At 42.7% G+C, this 15,424-nt stretch overlaps 1 protein-coding gene across 5 annotated transcripts in view; it reads right to left on the bottom strand.

The window, feature by feature from the left end:
• The window catches only part of fam76b (family with sequence similarity 76 member B), an 84,007-nt gene that overhangs the window by 44,876 nt on the left and 23,707 nt on the right, over positions 1 to 15,424 (bottom strand). For all 5 annotated transcript variants that reach the window (XM_048598258.1, XM_048598256.1, XM_048598255.1 and 2 more), the window contains one exon: positions 6,903 to 7,066. In XM_048598258.1, coding sequence (XP_048454215.1) covers positions 6,903 to 7,066 — 164 coding nt within the window. The remainder of the gene's footprint in view (positions 1 to 6,902; positions 7,067 to 15,424) is intronic.

Consider the following 15,424-nt stretch of genomic DNA (forward strand, 5'->3'; position numbering starts at 1 on the left):
AGGCATTCCACTCCCGTACATCTCAGATGTCCTCGTTTTTCAAGGACTACAACTTCCCCTCCTCAGTGGTCAAGAACGCCCTCCACCGTGTCTCCCGCATTTCCCGCAACTCATCCCTCACACCCCGCCCCCGCAATAACAACTAAAAAAGAATCCCCCTCGTCCTCACGTACCACCCCACTAACCTCTGGATCCAACGCATCATCCTCCGACACTTCCGCCATCTGCAATCCGACCCCACCACCAAAGACATTTTTCCCTCCCCACCCTTATCTGCTTTCCGGAGGGACAACTCTCTCCGTGACTCCCTTGTCCGCTCCACACTCCCCTCCAGCCCCACCACACCCGGCACTTTTCCCTGCAACCGCAGGAAGTGCTACACCTGCCCCCACACCACCTCCCTCACCCCCATCCCAGGCCCCAAGAACACTTTCCACATCAAGCAGATGTTCACCTGCACATCTGCTAATGTGGTATACTGCATCCGCTGTACCCGTTGTGGCCTCTTCTACGTCAGGGAAACCAAGCAGAGGCTTGGGGACCGCTTTGCAGAACACCTACGCTCGGTTCGCAATAAACAACTGCACCTCCCAGTCACGAACCATTTCAACTCCCCCTCCCATTCCTCAGACGACATGTCCATCCTGGGCCTCCTGCAGTGCCGCAATGATGCCACCCGAAGGTTGCGGGAACAGCAACCCATATTCCGCTTGGAAACCCTGCAGCCCAATGGTATCAATGTGGATTTCACAAGTTTCAAAATCTCCCCTCCCCCTACCACATCCCAAAACCAGCCCAGCTTGTCCCTGCCTCCCTAACCTGTTCTTCCTCCCACCACCTCAAGCCGCACCCCCATTTCCTACCTACTAACCTCCCCCTTGACCTGTCTGTCCTCCCTGGACCGACCTATCCCCTCCCTAACTCCCCACCTACATTCACCTTTACTGGCTCCATCCCCGCCTCTTTGACCTGTCTGTTTCCTCTCCACCTATCTTCTCCTCTATCCATCTTCTATCCGCCTCCCCCTCTCTCCCTATTTATTTCAAAACCCCCTTCCCCTCCCCCGTTTCTGAAGAAGGGTCTAGGCCCGAAATGTCAGCCTTCCTGCTCCTCTGATGCTGCTTGGCCTGCTGTGTTCATCCAGCTCTACACCTTGTTATAACAATGTTGCCGGCATTGGAAGGTTTGAGCTATAGGGAGAAGCTGAATCGGCTTGGCCTTTTATTTTCCCCTTTGAGTGTTGAAGGCTAAGGGGTGACCTTACATAGAGGTATATAAAATCATGAAGGGCATGGATAGGGTGAATAGCCAAAGGTCTTCTTCTCAGGATAGGGGAGTCCAAAACTAGAGGGCGTAGGTTTCAGGTGAGAAGAGAAAGATTTAAAAAGACTTGAGGAGCAACTTTTTCACGCAGAGGGTGGTGTGTGTATGGAATCAGCTTCCACAGGAAGTGGTGGAAGCAGGTACAGCTGTTATTTAAAAGGTATCTGGTTGGGTACATGAATATGGAGGGGTGAGCTAAATACTGGCAAGTAGGACTAGATCAGTTTTGGATATCTGTTTGGCATGGACAAATTGGACCAAAAGGCCTGTTTCTGTGCTATACAATTCTTTGGCTATGTATTCCCTTGTCTTGTTTGTCCTGTCCAAGTGTATCAACTCATTTATTTGGATTGAAGTCCAATTGTTACTAATCAATCTGAAGAAGGGTCACCGGGCCTGAAACATTAATTTTACTTTCTCTCCACAGTTGCTACCAGACCTGCTGAGCTTTTCCAGCAATTTCTGTTTTTGTTTCTTATTTCGAGTGTCTGCAGTTCTTTTACTTTTACATTCTAGTCTAAAGTCACCCGTCAAACATTACCCTCCACTTCCTGCCATTAGTCTCCCATAGAGGACTTCATCAAAAGCCTTAGTGAAATCAAAGTAGACTACAAAGGATTGGGCTCATCTACACATCTGGTCACCTGTTTGAAAAATTCAAGTAAGTTCACTAATGGCTCACTAATGACTAATGTTCTCCAGGAAAGGAAATCTGCCATCCTTACCTGGCGTGGCCAACATGTGACTCTAGATGCACAGCAAGGTGGGTGACTCTCAACTACCCTCTGAAATGGATTAGCAAGCCACTCCACTTTAGCAATTAATGCAAAGTCACAACAAAGAAATGATTGGACAGACTACCTGGCATTGACCTCGGCAACAAAAATGACAATGGCAGAAACAGCCCTGCAAAGTCCTCCTCACTAACATCTGGGGGCTAGTGCGAAAATTAGGTGCTGTCTTTCAGAGTAGTCAAGCTATAGGCATAATTAACACAATATGCCAGACACAACCATCACTATCCTTGGATATGACCTGCCCAAAGGTGGAAGAGTTGTCCTGAGAGTCCAGACTCCATGAAGTCTCATGGCTTCACGTTAAACATAGGCAAGGAAACCTCCTGATTACACATATGGTCTTCTCTTGGCTTATGAACCATGTTGAACAACACTTGGAAGAAGCACTGAGGGTGCCAAGGGTGCAAAAATGTATTCTGGATGGGGCATTTCAATGTCCACCACTAAGCTGGGGGGCATCTAAAGGACTGGGTCTGCAGCAGCTTGTAAGGAAACCAACAATAGGGATAAACATATTTGACCTAATCTTTACTAATCTGTCAGCTGCTGACCCAACCATCCACGACAGTGACAATCAGAGTGACAACTTGTGAAGACCAAGTCCCGCCTTAACGTTCAGAATACCCTTCATTGCATGGCGTGGCTCTATTACCATGCTAAATGGGACAGAATTTGAATAGATCTAGCAACTCTAAACTGGGCATCCATGAGGTGCTGTGGGCCATCAACTTCAGTAGAATTGTACTCCAGCACAATGTGCAACCTCATCATCTGACATACCCCCAATTCAGCCATTACCATCAAGCCAGTGGATCAATCCTGGCTCAAAGACGATTGCAGGAAGCATGGCAGGAGCAGCACAGGCATACCTATAAATGAGATGGCAATGTGGAAACTACCAAAATAGGACTACTTTCATATCAAAATGCATAAGTGGCAAGTAACAGACATAGATAAGCAATCCATAACTAACGAATCAAATCTAAGCTCTGAAGTCTTGCCATATTCAATGGACAATCAAATAATTCACTGGTGGCGGTTGCACCATAAATAGCCCCATTCTCAATGATAGAAGAGCAACACAGTGCATTTGACTGGATGACCCATCTCGGCCTCCTCCGATGGTGCCCAGCATTACAGATACCAGACTTCAGTCAATTCCATTCACTCCACATGATATCAAGAAACAATTGGAGGCACTGGGTACTACAAAGCTATGGGCCCTGACAACATTCCAGCAATAATACTGAAAACTAGTGCACCGGAATTTGCCTCTTCCCCTAACCAAGCTGTTCCAATATAGTTACATCATCGTCATTTATCTGACAATGTGGAAAATTGCCCAGGTATGTTAGAACATTGAACATAGAACAGTACAGCACAGTACAGGCCCTTCGGCCCACGATGTTGTACCGAACTATTATCCTATTAAGATCAATCTACCATGCATACCTTACATTTTACCATCCTCTGCGTGCCTATGCAAATGTCACTTAAAAGTCTCTAAAGTATCTGACTCCAGTGGTAGTGGAGTTTTTGAGAGAGCGGGTTAATGGCACGATTCTTGGCAGTGTGGAGGAACAGGGGGATCATGGGGTCCACGTCCATAGATCCCTCAAAGTTGCAACCCAAGTTGATAGGGTTGTAAAGAAGGTGTATGGTGTGTTGGCTTTCATTGGCAGGGGAATTGAGTTTAAGAGCCGTGAGGTTATCCTGCAGTTCTGCATTCAAATTCGACCTTACAAAATGATTCACTTCACACTTTTCTGGGTTGAATTCCATCTGCCACTTCTTTGCCCAGCTCTGCATCCTGTCAAATGTCCCATTGCAAACAACAACAGCCCTCCACACCATCCACAACTTCACCAACCTTCATGTCATCGGCAAACTTACTATCCCACCCTTCCACTTCCTCATCCAAGTCATTTACAAAGATCACGAAGAGCAGAGGTCCCAGAACAGATCCCTGCGGAACACCATTGGTCACCGAGCTCCAGGCTGAATACTTTCCATCTCCTACCACCCTGTGTCTTCTATTGGACAGCCAGTTTTGTATCCAGACAGCCAAATTTCCCTGAATCCCATGCCTCCTTACTTTCTGAATGAGCCTACCATGTGGAACCTTATCAAATGTCTTGCTAAAATCCATATACATCACATCCACTGCTCTCCTTTCATCGATGTGTTTTGTCACATCCTCAAAGAATTCAACAAGGCTTGTGAGGCATAACCTGCCCCTCACAAAGCCATGCTGACTATTTCTAATCAAACTGTGCTTTTCCAAATGATCATAATTCAAATAATTTGCCCACCACAGAAGAAAGACTGACCAGTCTGTAATTTCCAGGATTTTCCCTATTCCCTTTCTTGAACAAGAGAATGACATGTTTTGTACACAAAATGGACAAATCCAACCAGGCCAATTATACTCCCATCAGTCTACGCTCAATCACAAATAAAATGGCAGAAGACATCATCAACCACACTATCAAGCAGTACCTGCTTAGTGATGCCCAGTTTGGGCTTGGCCAAGGCTACTCAACTCCTGCCCTTATTGCAGTCTTGGTTCAAACATGGAGAACAGAACTGAATTCCAGAGGTGAGGTGAGAGTGACAGCCTTTAACATCAAGTCACATTAGATCAAGTGTAGCATCAATGAGTCCTGGCAAAACTGGAATCAATGGTTATCGGGGGCAAACTCTATGGTGGTTGAAGTCAAGTCTGGCACATGGGAGGATGGTTGTGCTTCTTGAATGACAGTCTTCTCAGCTGCCGGACATCTCTGCAGGAGCTACTTAGGGTAGTGTGCTAGGCCCACCCATCTTCAGCTGTTTCATCAATGACCTCCCCTCTCCCTAAGTCACAAGTGGGGAAGTTCGCCAATGATTGCATATGATCAACACCATTCATGACTCCGCAGAATCTGAAGCAGTCCATGTTCAAATGCAAGCAAGACCTGGACAATATCGAAGCTTGGGCTGACAAGTAACAAATAACTTTCACACCACTAATTCCAGGCAATAACCATCAAACCACCGCTCCTTGACATTCAATGGCACTACCGTCACCGAATTCCTCAATATCAACATTCTGGAGGTTACCACTGACCAGAAATTCAACTGGTCTCACATAAAGACAGTGGTTAAAGAGCTGGTCAGAAGCTACAAATACTACAACAAGGAACTCACCTCTCGACTCCTCAAAGCCTGTCCATCATCGACAAGTCAGGAGTGTGATGGCATAATTCCCACTTGCCTGGATAGATGCTGCTCCAACCCCACTCAGGTTTGACACCATCCACAACAAAATAACCCACTTGGAATGGCATCATATCCACAAGATTCTATTCCCTCCATCGCTGATGTTCATAGATCGTAGAATCATAAATAATAGAATCCCTACAATGTGGAAACAGGCCCTTCGGCCCAACAAGTCCACAGCGACCCTCAGAACATCCACCCAGACCAATCCCCCTATAGACCCAACTAATCTATACATCCCTGAACACTACGGGCAATTTAGCATGGCCAATCCACCTAGCCTGCACATCTTTGGATTGATGGAAGAAACCGGAGAACCCGGAGGAAACCCACACAGACACAGGGAGAATATGCAAACTCCACACAGACAGTTGCCTGAGGGTGGAATCGAACCCGGGTCCCTGGTGCTGAGATGCAGCAGTGCTAACCAGTGAGCCACCGTTCAGCAGCAGCAGTGTATACAATGTACAAGATGCATTGCAGAAATTCACCAAAGCTCCTTCAGCACCTTCTAAACACATGACCACTTCCATAAGTAAGGACAAGGGCAGCCAGATACATGAAAAATCACAACTTGCAAGTTCCCCTCCAAGCCACTTGCCATCCTGACTTGGAAATATATCCCATTCCTCCACTGCCAGTAGGTCAAAATTCTGGGTCAACCTACGGCACAAGGACTGCAGCAGTTCAAGAAAGTAGTTCACTATTACCTTTTCAAGGGCAACTAGGCATGGGCAATTAATGCTGGCTGACCAGCGATGCTACATCCAATGAGTGAATAAAAAAAAGTTGGTCAGATAGAATTTCACTGCAACAAAACCAGGCTGAGTGTTCTTGATTAATCACTGCCTCTCCTCAGAATTACTTCCAACAGGTTTCCTTACCACCGAGGTGGTAAACTCGCTGGGAGGTAGTTTCCTACTTTAACCCTTGCTCCCTTCTTGAATAACAGTACCACATTGGCTGTCCTCCAGCACCCGTCCTATTGCCAAATAGGAGTTTAAAAATTCATGCAAGTGCCCTTGCTAATTCCTCCTTTGCTTCACTCAACAACCCAGGATACCTATCATTCGTCCTTTGAGATTTATGTACTTCTAAGCCTACCAAATCACATGGAACCTCCTCTCTGTCTATGCTAATTTCTTCAATTGTATCACCAAACTGAAAAATTAACTTAAAAATCTTTTTAATGGGCATTGAACTTGGCAGTGGACAAGGATCCAGCACAGGAAGATGAATGGCCAAAATGAGAAGACATTATGCAAGAATTCCATTATTAAATGTAACTGCACAAACAGTGTTAAGACATGCTAAAAATCCACTTTAAAAACAGACCCATTTGGTTAGAAATGTAGAAAAGAAAATAATTAAGTTGACTGAAATTTATAATTTCAAATTTGAAAGCATGCTCAAAAGAAGCAATGTCTAGAAAGACAATAAAACAAGGAACCTGAATGACAAAATTGTCCTTGACATGAATGCACAACATCTGTTTTAAAAAGAAATTAGTAACAAACTCACTTGTGACGACTCGTACTATGGTGATGTTTAGAGACCTCTTTTTCAGGTAATGAAGTTGAAGACGAGGAGGAGTGCGAGCCCAAGTTCTTTCTCTGTTCTTTTGTTTTCTGCAGAACACGCTTATATGAAAGTGTACAGAGCCAACACAGCAGTTTTCCATCAACCTATAAATAAAATAATTTCAAAGCTTGGCAAAATGGGCTGAGAGAATTGTTTATAATGATATCTATTATTCTGTTTTAGAAAATATAATCTCTTGGATGTACCTTAGCTGCCAAAAAATTCAAACGTTACTGCCAGAAGAATACTTGCTGCAGGATGGGCTATGCTAAAAACAGTTTTGGCAAGCTATTTGTAAATATCATTGATTTTGTTTTTGCACCTTCATACAGATTTTTGATCTTTATTTGGATGTACAGGAATTCCCAAGTTACCTCAGTCGTGCAATTCTCCCACCCCAATGAAATGCAATTAACTTTTCTCAAAAGGAAGAAAAAGAGAAACAAAATTCTCCAGAATGAATCAGCTACAGATATGTTGGGACTATTCACTGATTTTTAAACTTCCACCTTTGTCTATTGACCCCCCCCAAAAAAATGAAGCCAATGGTAACCATTGTTCTTGAAATATTTTAAGTGGCAGAGGCTAAAAAGTTGGAAAAAAGCAACCTTGCAATTTGAAAGAAACTGTCATACACACAGGCACTTACAGGTCAACTTACAGCAATACTTTTCCTTAACTTTTCTCCCAATTTGTTTTGCAAAGCTTTCAAACTTCAAGGTGAACTCAAAATGTCAATGGTGGTGAGAAGTAGGGATGTGAATGGTTAAACTGAAATAGGCATTACATTATACAATTACACAGGGGAGAACTGAAGATAACTGAAGAAATCTAACAAGTTTATGAACATTATATGACATCAAGACCCTGGTGATTAAGTTGCAGCTGTGTAACTTCCTCCAAGACAAGTGTAACTACAGACTTTTCATTTGTCTCCATTCAACCTAAATCTTTGTATGAATTTAGGTACAGGAGAAGATTATCAGCTCCTTGAGCCTTTTTTACCTTCAATGAGATCATGGCTGATCTGTGGCCTAATGCTATATATCTGCCTAAGGCCCATATCCCTGAACACCTTTGCTTCTGACAAATATTTATCAATCTTGGATTTAAAATTAATAACTGATCGATCACTGATTGCTAACTGTGGAAGAGAGTTCCAAACCTCTACTACACTTTGCATCTTCAAGTGCTTCCGAACATCTCTCCTGAATGGTCTGACCCTAATTTTTAGGTTATTATTTTTATGCCTCCTAGTTTTAGAACCTCCAACCAGTGGAAATTGTTGATAAAGATAAACTATGTCTTTTCCTGAATCCCTACAATGCAGATAAAGGCCATTTACCCCATTGAGTCTGCACGAACCAAACAGCACCCCATGCAGATTCACCGTATCATTGTAACCCCACATTTACCATGACTAATCCACCTAGCTTGCACATCCCTGGACTGTGGCAGGAAACCAGAGCACTTGCAGAAACCCATGCAGTCATGGGGAAAACGTGCAAATTCCACACAAATAGTCATCCAAGGCTGGAAATGAACCCAGGTCCCCGGCGCTATGAGGCAACAGTGCAAACCACTGTGCTGCCCAATATCTTGAATATCTTGAAGACTTCAGTCAGATCACCCCTTAGCCTTCTAAATGAGAGAGGGAATAGGTTTAATTTGTATAATCTCTCCTCATAGCTTAAGTCCCTGCATCATTCACATAAACCTATGTTGCACTCCCTCTATCCTTCCTAAGATACGGTGCCCACATCTTCTCACATTACTCCAAGTAGGGGCCAACCACAGTTTCATACAACTTCTGCATCTTCGTATTCCAGTCCTCTAGATATAGCGGCCAACATTCCATCAACTTTCTTGAATGCTGTCTGCACTTTTCATGGTATTTTAATGAACAATGCACCTGCAACCCCAAATCTTTGGACATCCAATGTATTTAGCTTCATACCACCTAAAAAGTATGTTTTCGGTCCAAAATAGAAAACCTTACACTTGCTTCACTGAACCCCATCTGCCACAGTTTTGCCCATTCACTTAATCTACCAATATCCCTTTGTAATTTTGTGTTATTGTCTACAATATGGAACAGGCTCAAGAGGCTGAATAGCCTGCTCCTGTTACTATGTATTCCTATGTACAATGCCAACTAACGTTATGTCATCAGCAAATTTGGATATGATTTATTATGCTATTATCCAAGTCGTTAACAATCAATGTGAATAATTGAGGCTTTAACACTGATCCTTAAGATGCATCACTGGTCACACCCTGGCAATTTGAGTACCTACCAATTATCCCTATGTTCTCTAGCCTGCTACTCACCCAATTTCTGAGCCATATTACTAATTTGCCTTCAGTTCCATGGGTTTCCATCTTAGTTAACACTCTCTTATATGGGAATTCATTAAATGCCTTCTGGAAATAGATATAACAACACTCATCGAAGTTCCCCTATCCACAACCTTAGCTACCTCCTCAAAAATAAATCTATAAAGTTTTTCAGGTATGGCCTACCTATTATGGATCCATACTGGTTCTCCCTGATAAACTGAAACTTTTGGATTATAGACTCCAACAAAGTCCCCACCACAGATGTTAGGCTAACTGGACCTTTATTCTTCGGTTTTCTTCTTTTACCCTTCTTAAAAAGCAGAGTAACAAGTGCAATTATCCAATCCAGAGGGATGGCTCCTGCAGAGGGAGCTCTGATAGTATCATCGTTGGTGTGTCTACAATATGCTCCCCTACTTCCATTAACACCCTGGGATGGAAACTATCAGGTGCTGGTGATTTATCACTTTTTAATTGCATAAAATTTTCTAATTACCAACATTTTACTTATATTCAGTCCCTGTACCCATCTACTATTAATTTCCTCGAAACTTCTGACATATTATTCTCGTTTTCTGCTCAGATACAGAGGCAAGGTAATTATTCAACCTGTCTGCCATTTCCCCATTGTCATTGGCAATATCTCCAATTTCAATCTTTGGTAGACCAACATTACTCGCGACTACCCACTTCCACTTTATGTAACTAAAACATTTCTTGTTATTGATTTTGATGTCCCTGGCAAATTTCCTTTCATAAGGCCTAGTCAATTTTTTTTAAGCTGCTTTGTGGACCTTTGCTACAGGGAGTCCGTACACAACACCTATTACAGTTTTAGATCCTTTACTGTTCCTCAGTTTCACCCAATTTCCATTGAATGCTTTCCCCTCATACTGTCCTTCCTCACCACTGAATAAATTTTGTTTCTAATCAGTGAGGCCACTCTGCTGCCATTTTCCCTGTCCATCCTGTAAGCCTTATAACCTGATGCTTTAGTTCCCAATCCTGACCACCTTGCAGTCATGTCACAGTATCATAATGTCAAATTTGAATTTGTACCTGCAGCTCATATTACTCCTTGTACTGCATTCATTCATGTATAGAACTCTTCTTTGGCAATTCACTGTAACCTGTCCCCGAGCACTGATGATTTATTCACCTGTTTATTAATTCTCTCTTTTCCAGTTTAATCAATACACTTCTTATAGTTTTGCCATTCCCTGCCATATCTGAAGTAAGATTCCAGTTTCTTTACTCTGTCATGTTACTTGATTCTGAAACAGTACAGACTGCCACCAAGCCCTCAGTCCCTCCCCCCCCTAACTAGTTTCAAGTCCAACTTATTTACCCTTTAAAAGGGACAGTGGTCCCAGCTCAGTTCAGGTGGAGTCCTCCTCCTGGGACATTTCCTTCTGTTCCAATAATGATGCCAGTGCCTCACAAAATAGAACCACTTTCTCCCTTGCTACTCCTTTAGCCATGCGTTAACTTCCCTAATTCTTATCTCCATGCCAATTTGCACATGACTCAGATAATAATCCAGAGTTTATAATCTTTAAAAACAAAGAAGGTCCTGTTCTTTAATTTTATTCCTAATTCCTGATATTCCTCAAACAGGACCTCGTGGTTACTCTTGCCTATGTTGTTGGTCCCAACAACTGGATTCTTCCCCTCCAACTTCAATATTCTTTCCAGCCATTTTGAAATGTCCCTTATCCTGGCACCAAGCTGGCAAGACACCATATGGTACTCTATATTCTGTTTACAGTAGCTGTACACCTAATTATAAAATATCCTACTAGATTTCTTTCTGCTCCCCCTGCTTGAATGGCCTCTTGTACCATGGTGCAGTGACCAGTTTGCCCATCCTCCCTTCAGTCCTTTCCACCATCCACACAGAAAGCAAGTACCTGTTGGACAACAGGTGAGGCTGCCCCAATGTTAAATTCAAGGTTCCTCTACCTGCCTCACACCCTTCTGTTCCTCACCACTGGGCAAATTTGAAGCACTTTACTTACAAGGTGTGACTTCCTCCTGAAGCACAGCATCCAGGTAACTCTTCCTCTCCCTGATACGTCACAGTGTTTGAAGCTCAGACTCCAGCTCATCAACCACAAGTCGGAGTACCTCCATCAACCAATACCTGCTATAGATGTGGTCACTATAAACCACAATTAGGTGCATAATGCAGGTACAACACATCACCCAGCCCTGCATCTCTAAATTATTTAATTAGTTTTTAAGGTATAGCCAACATTTGTGGATTGGGTTGTGGAGGTGGTGGTTCGTTTGCTTGCCGAGCCAGTTGTTTTGTGGTGTGCAGATGTTTCGTTACCATTCTAGGCAACATCATCAATGCTACTTCTAAGCGAAGCGTTGGTGTTATGCTCCGTTCCAAATTTATATGATCCTCTGGTGTGGTGGGTCTTATTACTTCCGGTTCTGTTCTTTTTTCAGCATCGGTCTGAATACAGGGTCTATTTCTATGTGTTTGTTAATGGAGTCCCGTGTTGAGGAGCAGGCCTCCAGAAATTCCCTTGCATGTCTATTGGTCGCTTGTCCCAGTATAGTCACTTTGTCCTAGTCGAACAGATAGCCTTCATTGTCTGTGTGTATCGAGACAAGCGAATGTTGGTCGTGTCTTTTTACTGCCAGCTTGTGTTCATATATCCTGGTCGTCAGTTTTCTCCCCGTTTGTCCAATGTCTAATGGGACAAGCGAACAACAGACATGCAAGGGAATTTCTGGAGGCCTGCTTCTCAACACAGGACTCCATTAACAAACACAGAAATAGACCCCATATACAGACTGCTGCTGAAAAAAACTGAACCAGAAGTGACAAGACCCTCCGCACCAGAGGATCATACACATTGGGAACAGAGCAAAACACCAACACTTTGATTAGACGTTGCACTCGTGATGGTGCCTAGAACGGTAAAGAAACGTCTGCGCACCAACGAACAACCAGCTCAGCAAGCAAACGAACAACTTTCTTTAACTAGTTTTTAAATTATATTCTTAAATTTGTTACTGGTCTTTTGTTTTACATTTGTAAAATATTTCCCCAATTTATTTTTATCTGAAAGCAATTTAGAATGGGTATTCAAATTGTCAGTTACTTACCAACCAATGAATGTACAACTTATCCTGAAATCACACTTTTTCCACCGTTTCTGATCCCCAAGTCTCCTCCCCACTGGCTTTTCCTCTCTCTCTACATACAGTCATAAAGTCAGAGATGTACAGCACGGAAGCAGACCCTTCAGTCCAACTCGCTAGTGCCGACCAGATATCCTAAATAAATCTAGTTCCATTTGTCAGCATTTGGCCCATAACCGTCTAAACCCTTCCTATTCATATACACATCCAGATATCTTTTAAAATGTTGTAATTGTACCAGCCTCCACCACTTCCTTGAGCAGCTCATTCCGTACACACACCACCCTCTGCTTGAAAAAGTTGTCCTTCAGATCCTTTTAAATCTTCCCCCTCTCACCTTAAACTATGCCCTCTAGTTTTGGACTCCTCCACCCCAGGGAAAAGATCTTATTTATTTACGCTATCCATGCTCCTCATCATTTTATAAACCTCTATAAGGTCACCCCACAGCTTCCGATGCTCCAAGGAAAATAGCCCCAGCCTATTCAGCCTCTCCCAATAGCTCAAACCCGCCAACCTCGGCAACATCCTTGAAAGGGTTCAGAAAAGATTTACAAGTTTCACAACATCCTTCCTATAGCAGGGAGACCAGAATACAGGCCTCATGTCTGGACTTTTATTTCTTTCTCAGTCTCAGACTCCTCCCCGACTGGCTTCTCTTTACCCTTATGTCCTAAATTCCCTAGGAAGTACTCACCAATGAGAGAAAAGGAGGGACTGATCACCTCCTCCTTCTTTCACCTAATTCCCTGTTTCAGCAAAAAAAAAAATCAAGAAACAACAAATCAAGTACCACTTGATATTACTTGTAATGCAAGGGATGAGGTTTATAGATGTCAACACAATCGGTCTTAGATTCTGGATCAAAAAGCAGGCAGCGTGGTCGATAGATAGGGCAAGAGGGCAATTGCCACGACGATAGACAGGGAGAGGGAGAATTTGTTGGCTTTGAGAGTGTTTTATTGTAAGATGGAGTAAACACTGGAAAAAAACTAGTTTGCATTCAATAAAGAAGAATGAGATTTTTGTACTCGGATGGAAAACGCATACCTTGGAAAGCTTTTAGTATCAGCTCTCAGGAATCCCGGTGAACATTAAAAGTAAAAAAGATTCTCCTGGAGAAAGGGTTTTGTTTAGAAGAGTTGAAAAATCTGTTGCTACTAAAGCATAAGAGCTTAGTTTTAAACTTCGAGACGAGAAATGTTTGCATAGAATCCTGAAGGGGTTATTTGAAGCCGAGAAAATCAAGCGGAGTTGTATGAATAACTGAAGAAGTTAACAAATTCTCAAGGCCAGGAACTGAAAGTCAACCTTATAGCTGTGATTGAGAAGGGATCTCTCAGTAGCATTTAAATATTGCAAAGTGATATTGCCAAGATAGATGGGATTGCATTTTAACTAGTTTGAAAGATTTCAAAAAAATATGTTTAAGTAGTTCGGCTTATTCGATCTTATATTCATTCCTTTTGCATAATAACTTTCTGCTTTACTGTTAAGCTGAAGTCTGCAGCATTGCATGCTCATGTTCCAATGAAAGGCCACGTTGTGAACGAAGAAAACAAAACAAAATCTGATCTATCAAGCTAGACTGCATTCTGGGATCTAACTTGTTCAATTATAACATTAGCTATGATCATAATGTATTCCATCTGGTAATGATAGTATGGAATGATGACAGTTCACAAGTAATTTTAAAGACATGAAAAGCAAGTGATTAACTACATCAAATTATGCACTTAACATTCTAGCAAGCCCAATTGCAATAACTTTGAAAATATAATAACTAAAAATGATAACATTTGAACCACACAACACTTACTACATGGATAGACAATACGGTGTAGTAATATCATTGATTAGCAATCCAAAGACTCAAACTAATGGCACAGGTTCAAATCCCATCGTAGCAGCTGGTGGAATACCAATTAATTTAAAAATTTCCAGAAATGAAAGCTAGTCTCTGTACTAGTGTTCATGACACTAACATTGATTGCTGTTTCACAAAAAAAAAAAATCCAGTTCACTTTAGGGAAGAAAATCCATAGTGCTTGGCTGGTCTGCTTTACACATTAACACAGTGCCCTTTGAAATAGCCTAATGAGCCACCATTTAAGAATGATTAGGATTGGGCAATAAATGTTGGCCATGCCATTGACTTCCACAACCCATGAAAGAATAAAACACTTGAGTATTTAGTACTGCTTAATCTACTGTACATTCATGCTTTTCGCTGCAAAGCCAATGAAATGCCGAAACTGTATTCTAATTATAAATGGGTAATTTTTCAGTCTTATCTTGAAAAGATTTCACATAATCTCTGCAAAAAAAAAAGGCACATTTGACTCAATTCAAGAAAAAGTTATTTCCAATAAAAACAGCAGAAAAAGATGAAAAGAACTGGATGAACTGGACTCTACAGTTAGGGGTACAGATAAGCGCTTCTGTGGACGTAAAAGAGACTCCAGGATGGTGTGTTGCCTCCCTGGTGCCAGGGTCCAGGCTGTCTCTGAACAGGCAGAAAGCATTTCGAAGGGAGAGGGTGAACAGCCAGAGGTTGTGGTACATATTGGTACGAATGACACAGGTAGGATGAGAGATGCGGTCCTACAGCAGCAGGTCAGGGAGTTAGGTAGAAAGTTAAAGAGCAGGACCTCCAAGGTTGTAATCTCAACATTACTCCCTGTGCCACGTGCCAATGATGCTAGAAATAGGAGGATTGTACAGATCAACACATGGCTAAACAGATGGAGTAGGAGGGAGGGTTTCAGATACCTGGACCATCGGGATCTCTTCCAGGGCAGATGGGGCCTGTACAAGAAGGGCGGGTTGTATCTAAACTGGAGGGGCACAAATATTCTGGCTGGGAGGTTTGACGGTGTCACACGGGAGGATTTAAACTGGCTTGGCAGGGGGGTTGGAACCAAAGTAAAGGTGAATGGACAGAAAGTGAACTAGAGAATAGG

Source organism: Rhincodon typus, chromosome 6, assembly GCF_021869965.1.
Source record: "Rhincodon typus isolate 14 chromosome 6, sRhiTyp1.1, whole genome shotgun sequence".
Taxonomy (NCBI): domain Eukaryota; kingdom Metazoa; phylum Chordata; class Chondrichthyes; order Orectolobiformes; family Rhincodontidae; genus Rhincodon; species Rhincodon typus.